The following is a 24,490-nucleotide window of genomic DNA, read 5'->3' as shown; positions in this document are numbered from 1 at the left end:
GCGGAGGGCTGTTGTTGAGCAGCATGGTCAAACAGCAGAGAGGAGTCGTTGAGCAGCATGGTCAAACAGCGGAGGAGAGTCCTTTTGTTGAAAACACCAGCTTAGTATCCACAGCCCTATCAAAATGGGACAAAGAGCTGCATGCACTTTGTCCACTGGGGGACTGGAGGAACATAAAATTTTTCTGGTGAGACTTTAAGGTATGCTCCAATGACAAGAAATTAAAGTTTTTTATTTTTTTAGTATCAGGTTTTCTTAATTTCTTTTGATATAATACTCTAGAAGCTTACATTGAAGGAGATGCCCATTTATTATATGGTGTATTGCTGGACAACAATTTTCACTTTATTTATTAGAACATTAGTCACCTGACCTTCACAAACATGATGTTGTTGTTCAGGTTTTATATGACTTAAATAAAGCAGCATGTTGGAAAATGTGTTTCATAGGTGATACATTTATTCTTTGAGCAAAATTACTCAGTGTTAGCATTAAGCTGCCTGAGCATTAAGGATACCAAAATAATTAGCATATTAGCAAAAAATCGGCTCATCCACAGTTAGCATAATGCATAGGAATATCTACACAGCCTTGAAATAGACATTATGATGTTAAGGGAATTTGGTGAAAATTTTGCTTCAATTATTACAATAAATAGATCACATTAACCCAAGATATAAGTTTAAAGTCTATTTACTAGACATATATATTCTACCCAACTCTATGTTGCTTTCATTATACAGTAGGGTATGAGACATCACACATTGGTCATAACACTAGCAAGTGGAAAGCGGTGCTCTTATTCAGTGACTAGTGTCTCCTGTTTCATATCCATGAGCTTAGGTAAACTGTAAAAATGACTGTAATCAAACATAATAAGTGTTGACAGTGAACATGTCAGAGCAAGGCACGGGCTGTTTTGATTTAGACCTGTATGGAGCTACCAATAGGTTTAACATAATTACGCCATAGATTTCTCCATTGATGAACACAGGTTGAATTAACACATGAGCACTAATGTACCTTCCTACCATTATTGTTGTACAAGGAGCAGTGGCAGATGCAGGCAGTTAGTTACACAAACATTAGTATTAACGATTGGCCATTTGGAATTGGTGACAAACTGCAGCCTGGCGAAATCTTGAGGCTGAAACCAATCAGCAAGTTAATGAGGAGAGAAATTGCCACTGCAGCTTACCCTTAATTACATTCAGGCTTGGAAGGAGCTTGGAGGCAGAGGACTGTGGGTATAATGGAAAACCAGAGGTCGCAGGACCTGCCTTCATAAGTTCCTTTTGTATCACATTCCCAACTGCTCATGTCGTTATAATGCTTTATTCACATTATTATGGAATATCACATGATGATTGTTTTTTACCATTCATTTTAATAAGGGCTTGCAATTTTGGTATTTTTACAAGTTTAACCAATTCCAACAAACCTGATGAAGGGATCACAATTTCCTGTAAATCCTGTTATACTCTTAATATTTTTCTCATTTATTGGTATGAAATCCGTGACACTTCTCTTTTCCCTCCTGGAGAAATATATCCACCCAAATTCACAGTTCCATTACTGCGTCACAGTTTAATTACTGCATCTATAATAAAGCCAGATGATGGTATCCTTCTCCCCAAATAGATTCTTTGAAATGTAGGAACAAAAATGTAAGAAGGCATTCCAGCTTTATTATGACCTTGTGGGAGGAAGTAGGGAGACAGTGCAGTGAAATGTCATCACTTAGGTCCTTAAGAAATTGTAGAAGTCTAATGGGGTGGATTCTGTCTTCCATTGAAAAAGGAGAAGGTCCTTACTGGAAGCTTGGGGTGAATAATGAGATTTGGTGTTGTCATGTGAACACTCTCTGACCTGTGCAGATGTTTGTTAGGCTTCCTTTTAACTAGAAACAGTGAGGTTGAATTATTAAAATAGGAAAGAGTGTTCATTTAGGACAGTAAATGTTGTCTTTGCAAAGAGAATGATTACTGAACTTAAAGTGGTTCCAAATGTTGAAGTTTTTAATTAAGGTAAAAATCTTGACCCAGTGCTGTGCACAAGATTAGTGTCAGCTCTCTGCCTTCTCACTGAACAGAGAGAGAGCAGTGGAATCCATTGGCTCCTGTTGCTGACAACCACATCCAGGGGGGCAGGGCCAAGTTGCACTGTCAATGGACACACACAGCATGGCTCGAGATCGAGCCTGCATGAGTGACCCCATAACAAGTGGCGTGCTATGAGGGGAAGAGTCAGGAGCACCAGCAGGGGACCCAAGTAGAGGAACATTGGGCTGCTCTGTGCAAAACCATTACACAGAGTAGGTAAGTATGATGTTATTTAACCGGTGTGATTGGCTGTCACCACGGTCACATGATCAGAAAGCTCCCAGTCGCACATATGCATTGGAAGCTTTCCGGTATTTGTTCGTTACTGTGCTGGGAGCATGGTTTTAGAACAGTGAAGTGTTTACATAGGGCCCCATGTATGTGGTCACTCGACGTTAAAGCCTACCTGCCAAGAGGCCGCATATATGCACCAGGTTAGCAGGAAGTGGTTTAAAAAGAAAATTTTGATTTACAATCGCTTTAATAAGGGGGAACTATGCTCACTTTAAATATTCAATCATGAGAGGTAAAAATTACACAAACATGATAGAAGTGAACACAGCTTTTTTTCTAAGCTCAGTGAACATTAATATACACACTTTCTTAATAAGTTAATCATATTGTCTTGTGTAATGTGTGTCTCAAGAGGTCTAATGTGCTCCTTTCCAGGTCAAGTCTTGGAAAAAGGCATTTCAGGTCTGTCCAGCATTTTAGTTTTTCATTTAGACCTTGCTGTAGTGCACCAGTCCACAACAATTACCTTGGTTGGTAATATGATGATCTTGTAACATCTTCTGCTTATCTGTTTGTAATGCAGCAAAGGTGTTCTAAAATATACTCACTGCAAGGATCCTTGCTGACTCTCACCTCCTAAAGTCAATCAAAATAGAAGTGCTAAGTGTGCTTTATCATAGCCACCAATTCCAAAAAGGATGCTTGGGTTTAAGAGGCATTTATACCCACCCCATGTGCAAGGCGTTCTGATGAATCTTTCTGACTTGAATAATAGAAAGCTCAGATTTTGGCAAATTGGATAGTATTCTGACCTTACCACTGTTAAAAAAAGTTACCTGGCTAGCATTAGCTTTTTCCTTGACTGATGTTGCTAGCTGAGATTTTTCAGAATTCACTTTTACATACATTAAAATGTAAACTGTTCTCTTAACGCTTTGAATGATTAAGCCCTGCAAACTCTCCCAAAAGTATAGGACTAATTGGATGTAGCTGTCTTCTTTACAGTATGTAACAGTGATCACCATAAATATGTAGCTGTGAAACTATTCCTTTGGTAAATCAACCCCAATAAATAACTGGTGTTATCCATATTCTTGCCACAGAGTATTGTAGTTGCATATTAAAACTTTTTTGGCCATTCTTTTCTGGGACATAGGCATGCACTTGCCTTTGCTCTCTTTGTGACCCAGCTGTTAGCTGATGTCATAGTGCCGGTCCAGGCTCTGGAATGATTCCAACCATCTCGACCTGATCGGCAGCTGGCTCAGCCTGTCAGTGTGCCTCTGAGAGCTGGAGCCCCCTCCCCTTCTTGGAACTCCAATGAGTGCTGGAGAGGCAGAGCAGAGAGTGATGACTAATAGTCACCGCTGTTCGCTTTGAGCAGACTGAGAACTGAGTGATCAACTGTCATGTGATGGCTCAATTTTCAGGCTTAGACCCGGCAGGGGCCAGCTACATTAGACTGATGCTGCAGCATAGGGGTAAGCGTGTGTGCTTATTTTTTTTAAAAAGCCCAACTTTTCCTTTATCCTCCTCGGCGGTATGATTCTTTCCGATTTTTTGTGCTGAAAGCGGTACCATTTTTTTTGCATGGAAATATGTAGTTTTTTATTGTAGGCTGTCATTTTTAGGAATAACTCACTGAAATCTGTACGAACAAGAGTCTAGTAAACATTTTGGATATGATAAAACTTGAAACACGAAATCATAAATTATAATTTAATAAATAATGATAAAAAATAATAATGTAATAATAATAAATTTAATTCAATAATATAATCAGACCAAAAACACTGAAATTTGAAATACAGAGGCAAATTCGCACATCGCTGAGCAAAGTTGCAAAATCGTTTTCAGTGTCTGATAACGAATTTCCCCACGAATCATTATCACTCAATTCTGCAAGTGGTTCTGATTTACTATCGCTGTTCTAAAACCGCTTTTGACGTAAAGGGACGCTTTTTGGACGCCATGGACTTTTCTAAGTTTCCAGGCAGAAAGAACAGTCAAAATGCAGGCAGGGCACAGGACAAAGCAGTAGGGACAAAATATATGTGAAATGCATTGAAACAGCAATGACAGCAAAAATGATATTTTTTTCAAATTTCAAATTTCCCGCCGGTTTCGGCGCCCGTACGTCCCGACGTCACAGGGACCGGAACACGGAAGCCGGATGCTGGCATCGGCCGGAGGAGATGACCGGGGATGCTGCAGGGGAAACATCGCGGGAGCGAAGGACAAGGTAAGTGCTGCAGGGACCCCCTGAGCAACGCCGCATGGTAAGCCTGAGTGTAGCTCGGGGTTACCGCTCTTGGTACTGAAATTTTACCCTGAGCTACACTCGGGAATACCGCTAAGGAGGTTAAAGAACCAGTGAGCACCCAACCACAGCAACAAGTGTTCTACAGACTTGCAAGTGTAGAATACATGAAGTAGTTAGGGAGCGGCGAGGTGGCCTACTGAGTAAATGTGTTCCTGTGACAGGGCCACTTTAATATGGCACATTATGGCATTATCAAATTACGTCTTATTTTGAGTAGAAAATTAGCTCTCTCTTGCCATGAATAATACTCGTAATTTCTAGAGCATGCTTAGGTCTAGTCAAAGAGCATATAGTCTAGCTACCTGAAACAGTTTCTGTGCTTCGCATGATTAGAGACTGCAGAAAGTATAAGGCCTCATGCACACTGAATGTTTTTTAATCAGCTACTCGGGGCTCCTTGATTTTTTTCCCTACCTTTAAAAACCCCTGCATGTTATCCTATGTGTCCATGCACACATAGGCTTTTAGAGGAGTTTAGAGGCAGGAAAAACCCACTGCCCAGTGCGTCCAGAAGCAGTGGCGTTTTGGCAGAAAAAAATGCTTGCTTCCTGTAAACACATCTAAACACACGATAACACTAGGCACATTTAGCACTGTGTTAATTCATTTCATTGGCCAGAATAATAATTTATGAATTAACACCCAAGCGTTTGACGAGCCTAAACGCATTACACAGTTTTACAAGCATCAAGCGTTTTTTTCTGCCAAAGCATTGCTGCTGGAAGGAAAGGCTTCTAGGAGAGTTGGCAAAATGTCCTGTGTGCATGAGACCTAATATTTTCAATCTGTCTAGTAGATTGTGTTTTCATTATTGGGTCAGACAAATAACTAATTGTATTTCATCTTTATCTTTGTGTGCACAGTGTTTTCACCACCCAGCAGCCAGGATTCTGGATTGGTTTCTTTGTCCAGCAGCTCTCCAGTCAGCAATGAAAGCACCAAAGCAGAGTGTGAAGCTCCCACTGATGCCTCCACCTACACAGTAACAAGCATGGCTGATGATGCCAAGATCTGATGTAACCACATACTGAAACCATCATTGCAATAACTGTCTATCCATGCAAGTTAGGTCTACTAAAGGGTTATATGTAAAGAATAAGCAGGGCAGTACCTCTTTTGCGATTCATCCCCTTACAAAATGAAGACCGTTTTGTGATCTGCTTGGCATATGCAACTTTATCATTGAATCACAAGTTTACCCACAATGTTGACATGTTTTATATTGTTAAGGTTGGCAAAACAGAAACCCTTTTAGCTTTGGTTAAACGTCCAGTAACTCAACACCAACATTTTCATATTAATTTGACAGTTTGAGCAGTATCCCAACAACTGATCATTACTCTGTCTCCCTGCCCTGATTAAGGTGTGTTAGATTTTCTTTCATTGATAAAAATGAAATGAATGCTTAGCCAATACAAATTTCCACTTGTGGTTTCATGCATTTTAAAGCCCTAATTGTCAATTTACTAAGGAAGCAATTTACCCAACTCCATGTTAATTTCACATACTCAGCTAGCTTCCTTGGAAATTCCAAATGATTTAAAGTAAAACTCCAAGCAAACTGTTAGTACACAGTTACAATACATATATGCTAATTGTTTGACATGCCAAAGGATTTGAGATTCTGGTAAGCCATTTGTGTGAATTAGCTACACTATACAGCCAGGAAGTTCACTTTAGTTTTCCTTAGTTCAGCTTTACAGCTTTTGGTGTTAATCTCATGCTTATTTACCAAAGCCAACGATTTCCAGACAGTGTTCCATGTATGTGGTGGAGGCAGAGAAGTTACATAGGAAGCTGCATTACTGAGCCAGAAAATTGACATATCACCTGTGTGATAGTGCAGTTTGGCAGATGTGTGTAAATCACAAGAATGTTGCATGCGCTTCAAATGTACTTCAGATCTACCTAAACACCTCGGAAACTAAATGAGTATTAAACATGAGCATGGGTGAGGGTTTAAGGTACTCTTTTATTAAATTGGCCCAATAGAGGTTACAGACCCAGCTATAATCAATTTTGCTAAGTGCCTAAAGTGTTACATGTGCTAGACAGAAAAACTGGTTAGATATAAAACGTAATGAGTGTTTCATATTATGCGTTGACATGTTTTAATACTGTATGAATAGTTTTGCTGCATGTGGTTATCAGCAACTTTGTTCTTGACCAAGACAGTGAAAACCAAGCTAGTTTATTGCAGAGTAATTTACAAGGTAGAACTCTGATTAAAAATAAAAGTGGACTCTTGCTAGGCTACATTCATTAAATAACATGGAGGAACCATGCTTCCTTCATACCCTCTGTCCTGTATCAAAAGTTGTAATTGTAGAGAGTGAAAAACCTCTCCACATGTTCCTCTGCTGCTCATCACACACAACACCCAGTGGCCAGATGTTTGACTAGTCCTGGAGAGAAGCTCCGAGGTTCAACTGATAGTTGCCAGCTAGTCTAGTAGCTCAGTACTGCCCGCCTTACAAAATCCATTATTGTTCAGCGGGGTTGCATGACTTACTAATGTGCTCCATCCTGGCGCAGGATTTTCAGAAGAAGTCCAAGCTGTAGTTATCTCATAGATGCTTGCCAGCACTATTCCAACAGCTGGTGACCAGGTCAATCAGACGCTCGTTTGAAATATAGCACTTAAAAACTCTATCAGTTCTGTTTTAGCTATTTTACTTTTTCCTTTATGGTTGTAATATCTTATATAACAAATGAAAGACTTGCTTATATATTAAAATAAATTTTACAACATTTTGTTCACTTGTCCCTCTAAGGGGGCATATACGTGGTTGTTTTTTGGTCCCTCAGCTGCTTCTAGTTGTTATGGACACTGGAGAAGCAGATTGGGGGTATAGAAGCTGCATCTTTACATGGTTTTCCAGTGTCTGTTGTTGCAGGAAAACCACAATTTTCCTGACTTGCCCATTATTGTTAAGATTTTAAAGTGTGCATTGAAGGGCAGCATTCAGCTGGCTGACACAAGAGAGGAAAATGCCCCAGGCACTATGTGTAAAGTGCTGGAACATAGACATTAGAGAAACCATATATAATTTGTCCATCTTGCAATGTCTTCTGGGCCAATTACTCCCTGATACTGGAGTGTTATAGTTACTAAAGTGTTCTTTTTTTACGGATAAAACTGCATGCAGTCTCAGCCCTTGGAAAACCTGTTGGGGAACATTTTGTAGGCTCCCTATTTGTTTTGCCCCCAAAAGAACACTCATTTGGGGCTGTTGTGGACAGGAACATCTCTCAATCTGACTGAAAGGTCTGATAAGGAGACTGTCAACTAATATCTATGAGCACCTTTAGTCCGCCAAACAGATTAAATTTTAGTAGATGTGTGAGGTGTGGACACTTGTGCTTACTGCATGCTGTGGTTTAGAGAAAGGGACCACTTTTTTGTATGATAAGTAGAAAGTGGGTTAAATATGAACTATAGAAGTGCGAGTTAGAAACAGTTCTAGTTTGTTTTAAATAAAAAGTAGATTTAGTTTTATAAGAATGCAGTACATAAATTCCATTACATTATGTGTACTGTGAGTTTTAAGGTTTTGTACAGATATTAACACTAGGCATGCATGTATTAGCTACTTCTTAGAACAAATGGTTTCATAATTAACCTCAATACACACTACGAGTTAATAGTAAGCTTAGGCTGAAAGGTTACACTGAGTTATATTCTTTATTCAAGTCTCATGAGCATTGTTCTATGTCATTGCAGCCGCACTGGAAATAAAAAAAAAATGTTATTGATGACTAAATTTACCTGTGTGTATACTTGGCGAGCTGTATTAAAATAGAAAAAAAAAGAAATTACTTGTATTTTCTTCGCCTTGTGCTTTTGAAAACATCTATTTCATCTCACCCCCATCTGTTGTAATCAATAACCTGACCATCTTGTTTTTTTATTAAATGTACTTACTCTTAATTTCATCCACCAGTGGTTTTAGAGAGAATAATGTGGAGTTACCTATATGGCTTTGACATTATAAATCACTTCTTGAGGCTGCATCGTATAGCGGTATCGATTGATCCTGATATATCACAGAAATTTACTGTCACTTCTGTTTTCAATTAAAGATACAATCAGTCAGATAATGACTTAATTGGATTTTACAGAAGATTGAGTTTTATTGCCTAGTGCTTTACGAGTTTAGTTAAGGCAGATCATTTTATCACACTTGTCAGCCAGTTACTGCAGTCTCTGTGCCCTTCGAGTGCCACTATTGTGACAAAGCCACACACCGTAGGGCAGGGAGGGGAATGTACACACTTCTGACTGTACGGCTATATAGAGTTTTCATTGAAAAAGCCCATAGAGAAGAGATTGGGCTGTTATGCTCCTAGCTTTGCAATTAATGTCCTGTATATGATCTTGTCAGCATAGTTTAACTATGTAGACAAAAGGATCTCCTATTAAGTCTGTTACAGGAGTTGTCAACTCAGCACATCAGTGGGTCAGGCTTTCAGGTTAAGTTCACATCAATAATATGCAAATCAAAATGGATAAGCTTTTCCTTCTCATTTAATGCCCCCTTCATGTTAAGCGTGGCTTAACTTAACTATTGCACTGCTGCTTCTATACATTAGCTAGCTTACTCCTCTATCATTCGTCTTCCTGACAAATCAAATATTGCAAAAAAGTATGGGAAAGTGATATGTTTTATGACTATGAATGAGCCTTTTTCTTATCCTCTGCTATGCAAACCAGTCTATTTCCTATTTATGTACAAAATCCTAACTAATACAGGATGAAAATTGGATTATTTTGGTAATTCAGTGCAGCATAAAATACAATGATGATGATGGAAAGTAACGCTTAGCAATGAGATCTGTAAAAAGTATTTCCATGAATTAGTGCATTTAGCACTTTGGTTTAAGCAAACTAATGTATCACAAAAAAATATAAATACAAAAAGCACAGCTTTTCTCTACCAAGGATGTGTTCAATGAAACCTCTAAGGAAGTTTATGTTCTAGTTTCTTGTCACGTCTGTTCTGCGCCTGGTAAACTGTTATGAAGTGTATCCACAACACAAGGCGATGGTTACATTGTTTACATTATCAGTGAAATGAAAACTAAGAGTGAAGCTTTTATGTGTGCAGCCTGGTAATAAACCAGAACATGTTACCTCTCCCATCTGTTCACAATTATAGACAAGCTCTAGACTTCTCTTGTGCTTCCCTATTTTTAGGTTCCATGCACACTGGGCTTAACAAACGCCTCTAGACTACTTAATGTGCATGGGCACATAGGATAACATTAGTTGCTTCTACAGGCAAAACATGTTTTTTAAGTCAGTGTGCATGGAGCTTTGCAGTCATTAGCACACATTTCTGGCTAGATCCCTAGACTTGGTAAATTAAAATAATGAAATAAACGACGACAGGTTTCTTGACACTACATACATGTACTGTAATGATAAATGTATATATTTAGATTAGATTGAGCTTTTCTGTAGATCAGATTTTTCCTCTCTGCAGCTTTCTGAACTGTAGAGGTAGCTGCAACACATGCTAATCGAATTACACACTAGCAATAAATATGGTATTTTTGTAAGAATAGTATATCCTAGTTTATCTTGTATATAGGAAGGTTATTACATCTGGAATTTTGCTGGTAGGAAAATGCAGCTTTAAAGTTATAAGTGGCCTTAACAGTTACAAAGCACTATAAATTACAGCACTTCAATTAAACATGCTTTCTAGTTTTATATATATATATATATATATATATTTATAAATAATTATATATATACAGTATGTATATATACAGAGTATATGTGTTTATTTTTATATATATATATATATATATATACACACACATACACACACACGCCGTGCTCAGCATAAATTAGTACACACCTTTTGAAAAGTAAGATTTTAATCAATATCTAAAAGAACAACATTTTGACAAAACTGAGAATTATAGAACATTTGTTTAGCTCCTTACATGAAAGTAAGGTTAATAATGTAACTTGGATGGCAAAATCTTCAGTTTTACTCAAATTATTTCAGGCAAAAATGAATACACCTCATAACATAAACTACTACATCTAGTATTTTGTATGACCTCCATGATTTGTAAGGACAGCACCAAGTCTTCTAGGCATGGAATGAACAAGTTGGAAACATACTGCAACATCGATCCTTTTCCATTCTTCAAGAACGACCTCTTTTAGAGCCTGGATGCTGGATGGAGAGTGATGCTCGACTGCGTTCAGATCAGGAGACATACTTGGCAACCCTGTTTTTCTTCAGAAACAGTGGCCTTAGATGTGTGTTTTGGATCATTGTCCTGTCTGAAAAGTGCATGACGACGAAGGGCACGGAATGATGGGAGCATTTTTTCTTTCAATATAGAGCAGTACATCTGTGAATTCATGATACCATCAATGAAATGCAGCTCCATGACAACGGCAGTACTCATGCAGCTTCACAGAAGGACACTGCCACCACCATGCTTCACTGTAGGCACCATGCATTTTTCTTTGTACTCTTCACCTTTGCAACACCATACATTTTTGAAGCCATCAGTTCCAAAAACATCGATCTTGGTCTCATCACTCCAGAGTAGAGTCCCCGTAGTCTTCTTCTTTTTCAGCATGGACCCTAGCAAATATTAGGTGGGCTTTTTTGTGCATGGGCTTTAGGAGAGGCTTCCTTAGTGGATGACACCATGCATGCCATTCCTCTGCAGTGTACACCATATTGTGTTACAGGAAACAATCACCCCAGTTTGACTTTATACTTCTTTAGCTGACTGCAGTGAACTTTCATAGCGATTTTCTTCAACTCTCCTCATCAGAAGATGCTCCTGTCGAGGTGTTAACTTCTGTGGACAGCCTGGATATCTCTGTGAGATGGTTGCAGTTCCATCTTTGTTAAATTTCTGTATCACTTTTGCTACAGTATTCAGAATAAGAAAAGCTTTGCTGATCTTGTAGCCTTCACCTTTCTTGTGTAAAGAAATTATTTTCTTTCTCAGCCTTGTGACATTTCTCTTCCATGTGGTGCCATTGCTGATAGCATGAAATGGGAAGGGGTTTTCTTTGGTAAGTAACACCCTTTTATAATCAACTCTCTGCTGGACACCTGTTTAATAAATAATTAGACTCACCTGTAGTTGAATTCTTGTTAATTAGGATTTTGTTGTCTAAAATTTAGCTTTGCTCCTAAGACTTTCATTGGGGTATATTCATTTTTGGAACATGGTCTTGAATGAATTTGTTAGGAAAAATTGTTTCCTGTGTGTGCAAATTAACAAATCTTGTTTGCGGTCAATGGCCCGCATTTGTAGGAATATTTTGTAGTATAGTGTCCCAGAAAATGTTGATTCTGAAAGGAAAGTAAGGTTTTCTGACAAATCAGTTGGGGTGTACTCATTTATGCTGAGCACTGTGTGTATGTATATGTGTGTGTATCTCTCTCTCTCTCTCTCTCTCTCTCTCTCTCTCTCTCTATCTATATATATATATATATATATATATATTATCAATATTACACAGCTTTTTTTCTCTATAATCCTACTCATTTACCGTCGTTGAGGTGCTCAGGCTTGTCCTGACAAATGTTGCTGGTGCTAATCGTCAGTTGCAAGGAATAATTTGAATTTGGAAATGCGGAGGATTCCTGGCTGTGCCGGTGCAGTGTGGGTATTATGACAGATCGGAATGACAGGTGGGACAAAGTTCCGCATAACTGCCATCTACTGAATACTGTGTGATTTGTTTTCTCTTCGTATCGTGCACAGGGCACATCCCAAGCTGCCCTACATCATTAAACTTAGCCTTGGGTCACAGGGTACTCCTCATCTCCAGTCAGCAGACAGCTTCTGGATGGCAGGCACACGCTGATTTGGTATTAGCGAGCTTTCATTTGACTACTTCACAGCTTAAGTCTATAGAGTGACCTGTTACAGTAAACCCAAGCAGGAGGTTGTACAAAGTTAAATGATTTACAAGGTGATCTTTTTTACAGGAAATGTTATCAGTGAAGTACAGCATTCAGGGCATTGCAAATATCATTTGGCAGGAGCAATGATGTGGCAACAATCAGATTTTACTTTCCATCACAGCAATTGGAACTAAGAATTAGGTTACATTTACATTGCTGTAAAAAAAAACACATTTACAAGTTTTTTTTTATTTATGGATCTGAACACAAAATCCAATCCAATGGATTCGTAACACAAAATAAAAAAATCTGCGTCTAAGGACATGCATATGCATTGCGGTATTGAAAAATGCAACAGGACAACATAACATTTAAAAAAAAAATTTAAAAGCAAGTGTCATTTGCAAAGGAACTTTTATAAAGTCATGGCCAAAAATATTGGCACCCCTGCATTTCTGTCAGATAACACACCACTTTGCCCGTAAAATTGTTGCAATTACAAATGCTTAGGCATTGTCATATTTATTTCTTTTGTTTGTATTGATATGGCACAAAATAATGTAGAAACAAAAAGCCAAATCTGACAAATTGCATGCAAAACCCCAAAAATGGACTGGACAAAATTTATTGGCACCCTCAATTTAATTTTTTGGTAGCACACTCCTTGGAAAATTAACTGAAATCAATCTCTACCTGTAACCATCAATGAGTTTCTTACACCTCTCTACTGGAATTTTAGACCACTCTTCTTTTGCCAACTGATCCAAGTCTCTCAGATTGGAAGGGTTCCATTTCACAACTGCTTTTTTGAGATCTCTCCACAGGTGCTTCATGGGATTGAGATCTGGACTCATTGCTGGCCAGTTCAGTACTCTCCAGCGCTTTGTCTTAAACCATTTCTGGGTGCTTTTTGACGTGTGATTTGGGTCATTGTCCTGTGGGAAGACCCATGACTTCTGATGGAGACCCAACTTTCTGGCACTGGGCCCTCCCTACATTACACCCCAGAATTCTTTGGTAGTCTTCAGATTTCATAATGTCATGCACACGGTCAAGACATCCAGTGCTCGAAGCAGAAAATCAACCCCAAAACATCTGTGAACCTCCACCATGTTTGACTGTAGAGACTGTATTCTTTTCTTTAACCACTTGCCTACAGGGCACTTATACCCCCTTCCTGCCCAGGCCAATTTCCAGCTTTCAGCGCTGTCACACTTTGAATGACAATTGCGCGCTCATGCAACACTGTACCCATATGAAATTTTTATCATTTTTTTAGACAGAGCTTTCTTTTGGTGGTATTTAATCACCTCTGGGATTTTTATTTTTTCTTAAACAAACCAAAAACCACTGAAAATTTTGAAAAAAAAAACTTTTTTTCTTCGTTTTTGTTATACAATTTTGTAAATAAGTGATTTTTCTCCTTCACTGATGTGCGCTAATGAAGCTGCAGTGATGGGCACTGATAGGCTGCACTGATGGACACTGATAGGTGGCACTGATGGGCACTGATTTGGAGGCACTGGTAGGTTGCACTGATGGGCATTGACAGGCATCACTGATGGGCACTGAAAGGCAGCACTGATACATAACACTGATATATGGCACTGTTAGGCAGCACTGACTGGCACTGATAGGTGACACTTACGCGCACTGATAGGCGACACTGACTGGTACTGATAGGTGGCACTGATTGGCATTGATAGGTGGCACTGACTGGCACTGATGGGTGACATTGAAAGGCAGCTCAGATGGGCACTGATATGTGGTATTGATGTTCACTGGTATGCTCTGATATGTGGCATTGATGTGGCACTGATGGGCACTGGCACGTGGCACTGATGAGCACTGACTGCTGGCACTGATGGGCACTGACAGGTGGCACTTCCGGGGCCACACTAATCTTCAGTGCCCTGATGATCAGTGTACATGTCCCCTCCACGGAAAGCCGATTACCAGCTCTCCTCTCCTCTCAAGCTGTCAGCGTGATGGCTCGAGAGGAGAGAAATGCCGATAACCGGCATTTCCGTGTTTACATGTGATCAGCTGTGATTGGACACAGCTGATCACATGACCGAGCTGACATCTTCGGGTCTTTCTGTGATCCGCTGTGTCCGAGGGACACAGCGCACCGGCATTCGCCATGCTGCGCACTCTCTGAGCCGCGCATGCGCAGTGAGAATGGAAGGACGTCATATGACGTCCTATCAGAACGAGACAACCACCTTGCGCCCGTCATTGTACTATATGGGGGGCGGAAGGTGGTTAAAGGCCTAATTTATTTTTCTGAAAACAATAGAATGATGGGCTTTACCAAAAAGCTGTAATTTTGTTTCGTCTGGCCACAGCACGTTCTCTCTAAAGGATTTTGGCTTCCTCAGGTAAGTTTTGGCAAACTTTAATCTGGCAATTTTTGTTTCTGTGTCAGCAATGAGGTCCTCCTGGGTCTCCCATAGCATCCCTTTTCATTCAGATGGTGACGTATAGTGCGAGCTGACACAGTTGTACCCTGCACCTGAGGATCAGCTTGAATTTGTCTGGAAGATGATCGAGGTTCTTTTTCCACCATTTGAGCAATCCTTTGTTGCAATCTTTTATTACATTTTTTTTCTTTCATCAAGATCTGTTAATTAATACAGGTGAGTTTAATTACAAATTATAGGAGTATCAGAAACTAAGAATGCAATTATTTCTTACAATTTTGAGAAGGTTCAATAAATTTTGTCCATTCCATTTTTGGGGTTTTGCATGAAATGTGTCAGATTTGGCTTTTTCTTTCTCCACTTTTTGTGTCATACCAATACAAACAAAAGAAACATGAGAATGCCTACATTTACGTTTGTAATTGCATCAGTTTTCTGGCTGAAGTGGTGCACTATCTGACAGAAATGCAGGGGTGCCAATATTTTTTGGCCATGACTGTATCAGTAAAACTGCCTGAATTTGATGACATAGCGGATTAGGTGTAAAAAAAAGTGAAATCCATTATTTCAACTTAAAGCTGAGCTCTAGGCAGATGTAAAAGACACAAGTAAATGCAATGCTGTAATCATAAATGCATTGTATAAAAAGTACTATCATTTGAATTGGCCTCAGCCCTTTGCAGTGCTTGGATAGCAGAGCTCAGAGAGAAGGTGAAGCAGCATGAGAAGTCCAGTTTGCGGAGTTTCAGTGCAAGGAGCTAGATGATAGGAGGAGAGAGCAGAGCGACATTATTAGCTCATCAGTGTGCTGCTTCTCTTTAACTTTCCATTCACAAGGTGGTTGTGGGGAAGAGAACAGTGAGAGACTTCAGTATACAATATTTCAGTTGCATTTATTTCATGTGTACTTAGCTCTTTACCTGGAGTTTAGCTTTAAAATATAAAGTATTGAAAACTTTAGTTGATACTGAGGAAGATAAAATGATTATAAAGATTAAAAAGAGGTGACCTCAACTTAGGCAAAACAGATCCATCCAAATCGCAAGGTCTACATTGTGCTAGATACTTTATAGCTGTAGGTAACACTTGCTGTGGTGACCATGAAGTGAACAACTTTCCACTGCATTTCTATATGGGCCATTTAGTAATCTTAGATACACTGGCCTGTCCCCCCTCTTTAATTGCCATTTCTCAGAGTTCAATACATTTAGCTCGCTTAGTTATCGCTCCTGAATGAGATTCCTCCGTTTCCTCTGGGTTACCCCATTTTTCAAACTTATGAAAAAAATTTTGTTGAAGGAGATCTGTGATCCCAGCATACAATGCAATTTTATAACATCAGCATTGTAATAGTACAAATAATAATATTAGTACAATAGTAGTAGAAATAATTGTTATATTTGACAATCCATCAAAACTTACCATAAAATGTTGTTTTAAGTGCTATTGTGTGTCATAAACTTCAGCTTTAACAGAAAAAAAAAAGAAACAATATATTCTCTGTGAAACAACTATCAGAACAACCAAGGAGAAGGAACTGGGTTGAGGTCAACATGGTAATAGAAACTACAAGCTAGTCGTATGTGCTGGCATGATCTGACCACCCCATGGTTCTCACATAAACACCAGCACTTATACTGTATATGCATACATGTTTATTATTATTATACAAGTTATATTTATATTGTAAAGCGCTGAGCAAACTGTTGGCGCTATATAAATCTTGTATAATAATAATGTTTTTTAATATAAAGGAAGGGAAAGGGCAGGCAGATGTTGCTGGACTGCAAAAACAAGGAACAGAGGGTGCACCAGTCTAGCGCATTACCTGAGCGATTATTTTATTAATGTAATAAAGCAGATGTATACTCGCAAGCAACATCAGAATAAACACACTTCAATCCACAGTGTACTTGAAGCAGCCTGGTCCCCTACACAAGTCCCAGTTGGTTCTGAAGAAAGGGGGATTTCTCCTCGAAAAGCATCAGCCTTTTGGATAGCCTTTTCGTACTTAGGACTTGTCTAGGCTGCTTCAAGTACATTGGATTTCCGTGCATTTATTCTGATGTTGCTTGTGAGTGTACATCTGATTTTTTACATTAATACAATTATTGCTCAGGTAATGCACTAGGCCAGTGCACCCTCTGTTCCTTGTTTTTGCAGTTATCTTTCTGGGTTTCCCCGACTCGCTGGAGGGCAGCATAGCCAGTGTCATGATTGGAACATCTGAACTTACATAATGAATTATATACCAATACATGTGCCAGTACACTTCTTTTGAGTGCAGGAGATTGTTTTCTTTTTGTGTCTGCAGATGTTGCTGAACCTTGGAAGTAAATATTAGGATCAGAATAGAGTTTTTAAAGTTTGTCTGGTGGGGATATCCCTTATTCCAAATATCAGCCAAAAAGGGGATTGGGTGATTACATTTCTATGGTCAGCTTAATGAATAGATGACCGAGTCATGCCTACTAGCTCTGAAGTCAGAATCAGAAAGGGTTGCTGGTATAAAGAATAACACCCCTCACTATACACTTCCATCTTTATAACTGTATTGTTAAGTATTGCACAGTGAGCAGCCTAGCAAAGGACAACCTATTAGTCACAGAAGCCATTTACTCTGTCCATAGGTATTTAGGGGCCTTGATCTCTGCTTGTCTGCTCCCTTGTACAGCCTCAGGCTCTGTTCAATATTCCCAGCATGTGACATGTTGTGAACAGCACAAGAACATGCTGCAATACAGACAGCTCATTTACTAACAGCGAAAACAAGCATTGCTGGTAGAACATTCTATTAGGCTGCTTTCACACTGATGCCTTTTTGCGGCATTTACATTGCTAAAAATGCTTCAAAACCGCAATTCCTTTAAATCCTGGGGACTCTTAACACCACTGCGAGGCGGGTGAGATGCGCTTTGAAAAGTACTACATGCTGCAACTTTGGTGCTGTTTTTAAAACCGCACCAAAAATGCACCTGCCCATTAAAATTAATGGATAATGTGTGAAAAATGCACCGCAGTTGCATTTTGGTGTGTTTTTTTTAGTCACATGTCAATGTTTCCTAGGTGCATGCTGGGAGTCAGACAATCAGAAGCTGTACCAGGAAAGGCATCCTTGCTACTGATTTTTAGCCTGTGTATACCCAGCTTAGGAAAACATGCTCTCACGTTTATGTACGATAACTACAAATGCAATAGGAAGGGACATTTCAAGGAAAAAAATCCAGGTAGAGCCATGGGAAGCATTACTTTATTCCCACCTCTGCACCCAATACTTTTGTTTGTAACACTGAAGTTGTGCATACATTTGCAAATACATGTGAAGACACAATGCCGCATCAAAGCACCTCTGCAAAGTGGGTTCATTTAAGAGCCCTGTAATGTAATCCAGTGGTCTCCAAACTGTGGCCCAGGGGGGCCAGATGCAGCCCTTTGCTCTTCTTTATCTGGATCTTGAGACATTATTCTTTCACTGACAGTAATAATGGGTCTGTAATTGTTGCCACTGACACCAACAATGGGGTACTATTCCCCCCCCACTGACACCAACGATGGGGTACTATTCCCTCCCCCCTGACACCAACGATGCAGCGCTATGCCCCCCCCACTGACACTAACAATATGGCAGCAATCCTCCCACTGACACCAAAGATGGGGCACTATCCCTTCCACTGACACTAACAATGGGGCCCTATTCCCCCCCCCACTGACACCAATGATAGGGCCCTATTTCCCCCACTGACAGTAACGATGGTGCCCTATTCCCCCACTGACACCAAAGATGGAGCACTATACCTTCCACTGACACCAACAATGGGGCCCCATCCGCCCCCCCCCTGACACCAATGATGGGGCCCTATTCCCCCCACTTGCATAAACGATGGGGCCCTATTCCCCCCACTGACACCAACGATGGGGCATTATTTCTCCTCTTAATGTCAGAGAAGGAGCATTGTTTTCTCCCACTGGGCACAGTCCAGCCCCCTAAGGTTTGAAGGACAGTAAACTGGCCCTTTGTTTAAAAAGTTTGGAGACCCCTGATATAATCAAACTCATTCATCAAAGCTCTTGACTGTAAAGAAGAGAGCGAATAATGACCTCTCCTTCCGCTCATGCAGCTTAACACTACTCTGTTGCAGAGAGCAGGTTCCTCAAAGTCTACTGGAAAATTGACACGACGGGCAGTGTCATTCTCTGTGATCCCCCACAGCTCTCATTTCTTCCCTCTGACCTCTGAATGATGTAGGATGCAGCAGTGACGTACCGTATCTATGGAGAAGCAGCTTTGCACCTTAGGACAGGAAGTGTTAGGACTATAGAACACCTCCCCCTCTGTCAACATAAGAGAGGTGTTCTATAGTCCACATAGGTGAACTGGGCAGGGCTGACAAAAGCAGTTGGAATTTCAGTGCAGCAAAGAGTTTGGAGGGTGAGAGCTACAAGCATTTCCTCCCTTGGGGGATTTAACTATGATTTTTCAAATGTGATGATACGTCTTTGTTAAACACTATTGTTGGATGATAACATCTAGCTTTTTGTGAACTGATTAGTGTCAGCCCTGCCAGTGTCCTGCTAAACTATTCAACCAGTTCCACTCTCACATTTCTACAACTTGAAGCGACAGTAAAGTCCTGAAGAAGAAATCCTGTTAACCTGCAAGTTAATGGCATAATGTGTTAGTATGCATCTCATACTAGCACATTATGAAAGAATTGCCTTAAAATGAAGCCCTCCAGCAACCTCACCACTGACAGGGCTTCCATCTTCACACGGTCTTCCTTCTGGGTTCATGGGCTCCGACTATTTGAATGGCCGAGCAGCACTTCTGCATATGCACCCGGCAGTCACTGCTGTGGCACAGAGCTCTGGATTGATGGCACATTCACTGTTCCCTCAATTCAGAGCGCAGTGTGTATGTGCTGGTGACGTCACCGGCTGCAAAACTTACGTCTGTCTTCTAATCATTGCACATTTAGGAGATATTCATTTTACCTACGGGTAAGCTTTTTTATAACCTTACCTGTAGAGCCTAGTCCACACGATCAGAAAATCGGATGAAAAATACCGCTTTTGAAGAGTCCAAAATTATTTGAACGGACAAGCACAAAAATGTTACTCCTACGATACCAGATCGTATGATTTTCATTTAAACAGTACAGTTTTCATCCAAAAATACAATACATCACTTCCGAATTTTATTGTTTCTCGAGAATTTTTATAACTTTAGTAACCTCTTCATTTTCGATATGGAGACTAGCATGCAAAAAAAAAAATGGATGATCGTTGTTCCAATATTCTCATCGTGTGTACGGGGCTCTAAGCTCTAACGTAAAAGTGACAAAGCGAAGTTTACTTTGCTTTAAAGGCTAATTATTCTGTAATCCAAGATAAAAACTAGGAGAGATAAACATAGACTCTTTGGGATAACACAAGGAGTGTGTAGACTACACTAAACCACTCTGAATTTCTGTTAATTGTAGAAATTGCCCTTATACAAACATAACAAAATGATTCCAATGGTATAAAGGTTCCGGAACCTTTTTTTGGGGTCCCGTGATTTTGCCTGCATGATTATGGCATGTTTGTTGCATGGAAAAACTGCGGTGTGCAATTGTGGCAAAAACACCCTGTGTTTTCAGGTGGCATTGAAATGAATGGCACCTGAACGTTTGCTTTCAAATTGCGGGCAGAATTGGCCTTGCCCGGTTCTCTCCTGCGGGCTACAGAACACGCTCCCCTATCGCCTGATATTTTGAAGATAAGGAGAGAGGTTGTATTTTTTGTCCAAAGCAGGAGGACAATTTTTCTCCTCCATACATACAGTACACTGAATGAGCATTGCCAGCGAAGAACAGGTCACCAATTTAAAATACATGAGAGAAGCTGAAAAAAATTATTCATCCACCACATCTAACTACTGGTAAACTCTGGTATATTAGATTAGATTATACTTTGTTCTCCTTTTTAGATATACTTTAAAATGGAATTCCAGGGGAAAAAAAATATTTTTCAACAGCTCACAAGCAAAATAGGTTATTTTTAATGAATTACAGAGGATATAAAAAAATCTACACACCCCTGTTAAAATGTCAGGTTTCTGTGATGTAAAAAAATTAGACAAAGATAAATCATTTCAGAACTTTTTCTACCTTTAATGTGACCTATAAACTGTACAACTCAATTGAAAAACAAACTGAAATCTTTTAGAGGGGGGAGTAAACATAAAAAACTAAAATAATGTGGTTGCATAAGTGTGCACACCCTCTTATAACTGGGGATGTAGCTGTGTTCAGAATTAAGCAATCACATTCAAAATCATGTTAAATAGTCAGAACACACCTGGCATCATTTAAAGTGCCTCTGATTAACCCCAAATAAAGTTCAGCTGTTCTAGTAGGTCTTTCCCGACGTTTTCTTAGTTGCATCCTACAGCAAAAGCTATGGTCCGCAGAGAGCTTTCAATGCATCAGAGGGATCTCATTGTTAAAAGGTATCTGTCAGGAGAAGGGTACAAAAGAATTTCAAAGGCATTAGATATAACATGGAACACAGTGAAGACAGTCATCATACAGTGGAGAAAATATGGTGCAACAGTGACATTACTAAGAACTGGACGTCCCTCCAAAATTAATGAAAAGACGAGAAGAAACCTGGTCTGGGAGGCTGCCAAGAGGCCTACAACAACACTAAAGGAGCTGCAGGAATATCTGACAAGTACTGGCTGTGTGGTGCATGTGACAGCAATCTCCGATATTCTTCATATGTCTGGGCTATGGGGTAGAGTGGCAAGACATAAGCCTTTTCTTATGAAGAAAAACATCCAAGCCCGGCTAAATTTTGCAAAAACATCTGAAGTTTCCCAAAAGCACGTGGGAAAATGTGTTATGGTCTGATGAAACCAAGGTTGAACTTTTGGCCATAATTCCAAAAGATATATTTGGCAAAAACAACACTGCACATCACCAAAAGAAAACCCACAGTGAAGCATGGTGGTGGCAGCATCATGCTTTGGGGCTGTTTTTCTTCAGCTGGAACTGGGGCCTTAGTCAAGGTAGAGGGAATTATAAAAAGCATACATCCAAATCAACAAAGAAATGGCTTCACCAAAAGAAGATGAAAGTTTTGGAATGGCCCAGCCTGTGCACAGACCTGAATCCAATCGAAAATCTGTGGGGTGATCTGAAGAGGACTGTGCATAGATGCTCTCGCAATCTGACGAATTTGGAGTGTTTTTGCAAGTAAGAGTGGGCAAATATTGCAAAGTCAAGATGTGCCATGCTGATAGACTCATACCCAAATAGACTGAGTGCTGGAATCAAATCAAAAGGTGCTTCAACAAAGTATTAGTTTAAGGGTGTGCATACTTATGCAACCATATTATTTTAGTTTTTTATTTTTACTTCCCTTCACCGAAAAGATTTCAGTTTGTTGTTCAACTAAGTTGTACAGTTTATAGGTTACATTAAAGTGTTACTAAACCCAGGACCCCACATTCACTATATCTGGTCTCCCACAGTACACAGAACATGGAAATACAATTATTTTAGTAAATATAAACTGCTAAATAACTTTTCTCATCAGAAGTTAGAGCAGTCTTGTGACTTCAGCTGAGCACTGGTTAAAGATTGTAGGAGGAGTTTTCTCTAGGAGGATGGAAATCCCCTGACCTCTGGACAGTGCTGATAGGCCCTGTGCTGATTACATGTACTCTCCCAAGAAAAAAAAAAACCTCTCTAGCAATATACACTAAACTGAGCATGTGCATGTGCCTACAGATTCAGTCTATCAGGTGGACATTTCAACAAGAGGAGGGGCAGAGAAGTCAGGATCAAACAGCTTTTTTACCCAATGCACAGGGTTAACCCCTTAGGTTCCACAGTGAGTATAACAAGCATGATTTACTTCATATGCAGACTGATTTTACTGTTGTGGGTTTAGTAACACTTTAAAGGTGGAAATAGTTCTGAAATGATTTAACTTTGTCTAATTTTTTTTACATCACAGAAACCTGACATTTTAACGGATGTGTAGACTTTTTTTATATTTACTGTATATGCTATGAGAACAACACTGCTGGATACTGTGGAAATGACAGTTTTATTCATACTGCATATAGGGCAGCACAGTGGCTAAATGGTTAGCACTTTCGCCTGGCAGTACTAGGGTCGTTGGTTCAAATCCCAGCCACAGCACCTCCTGCTGGAGTTTGCATGTTCTCCCTGTGCCTGCGTGGGTTTCCTCCCACACTCCAAAGACATGCTGGTAGGTTATTTGGATCCTGTCTAAATTGTCCCTAGTGTATGAATGTGAGTTAGGGACCTTACATTGTACACCCCTTGAGGGTTAGGGACTGATGTGAATGTACAATATATATGTAAAGCACTGCATAAATGGACGGCACTATATAAGTACCTGAAATAAATAAAATAATAATAAATAAAATAATAATAATAATTATAAATAATACACAGCACCTTTTTTCCAGCACTGTGTTTGATAGGGCTATAGTTCTGTTCAGGGATTGTGCAGGAGGAGAGAGTAGGGGGTGGGTAAACAACAGGATCTTCCCTTGTCCCTTTGGCATCATTGAAGCTGTAAATGATAGAGAAATGGCAGTGATCTTGGAGATGGCATACACCTCAGGACAGTTTAATAACCCTTTTTATTGGTCCTGCTGAACCTTGTCTTGGTGATAGAAGATGATGGCAAATACAACATTTTACAGATGCCAGTGGAACTGGAGTTCAGGGGAAAATTTCCAATGGAGACATCACTGGTCAAGTGAAAATTAGGCAGGGGTTTTAACCGTTACCTATACCAGTGGTCTCCAAACTATGTTCTGCTTGGTCTCTGTACAAGATTATATCCCACCTGCAGCAATGGTCCATGAAAGTACCTCAACTGACTGGCAGTGGATGCACAAGTTTATATAATATGGAGTCCCCAGAACAGATTTCCCCCCTTTCCTTTATTATGATGTGTTGTTAGGACATTCAGGGTTATAGCAAACAATGATGTGTATGTTTGATCCCAGCATTTTCTTCATCTAGATGTTCTCCACTTTCCAGCTAGCACCCTGACTGTTCTGCCACCTGAAAGGTAAGTGGGGACTCTTCAGGGCAAAAATGGATGTAACGGGTGACTGTGTTGGGCACCATTGATCTAAGGGGGAACTCTGCTGGTCACACATGGATGTAAGGGGGGCACTCTGCTAGGCACCACTGGACATAAGGGATGGATACTCCTGGATGTAAGATGTAAAACTAATTATTTTTCAGCTTGTGGATATTTGTAAAATATACAATGTGGCCTTAGTACTAAAAAGTTTTGAGACCCCTGGCCTATGTTGTCCAAACTAAAAAAAACTGAAACTAAATGATCTTCACACTATATAGGAATACGCAACTGAATCTTCATTATGAACAAAATCAGCTGTTAATCAAAAGTTAATTTTGTATACACAACTACTGTAAAGTGGCAGGGCTTCTTATGATGGCGAACTCCCCATTG

General features: G+C 39.8%; 1 protein-coding gene across 1 annotated transcript in view; it reads left to right on the top strand.

The window, feature by feature from the left end:
* Positions 1–8,475, top strand: part of DMRT1 (doublesex and mab-3 related transcription factor 1) — a 131,470-nt gene extending 122,995 nt beyond the window's left edge. Inside the window, exon 5 of the mRNA XM_089692569.1 lies at positions 5,523–8,475. Coding sequence (XP_089548695.1) covers positions 5,523–5,674 — 152 coding nt within the window. The 3' untranslated portion in view covers positions 5,675–8,475. The remainder of the gene's footprint in view (positions 1–5,522) is intronic.
* Positions 8,476–24,490: the final 16,015 nt, after the last annotated feature.

The sequence above is a fragment of the Staurois parvus genome, unplaced genomic scaffold, assembly GCF_062004578.1.
Source record: "Staurois parvus isolate SC_StPar_1 unplaced genomic scaffold, SC_StPar_1.0 ptg000596l, whole genome shotgun sequence".
In the NCBI taxonomy this organism is placed as follows: domain Eukaryota; kingdom Metazoa; phylum Chordata; class Amphibia; order Anura; family Ranidae; genus Staurois; species Staurois parvus.
This window is presented reverse-complemented; position numbering and strand designations above follow the sequence as displayed.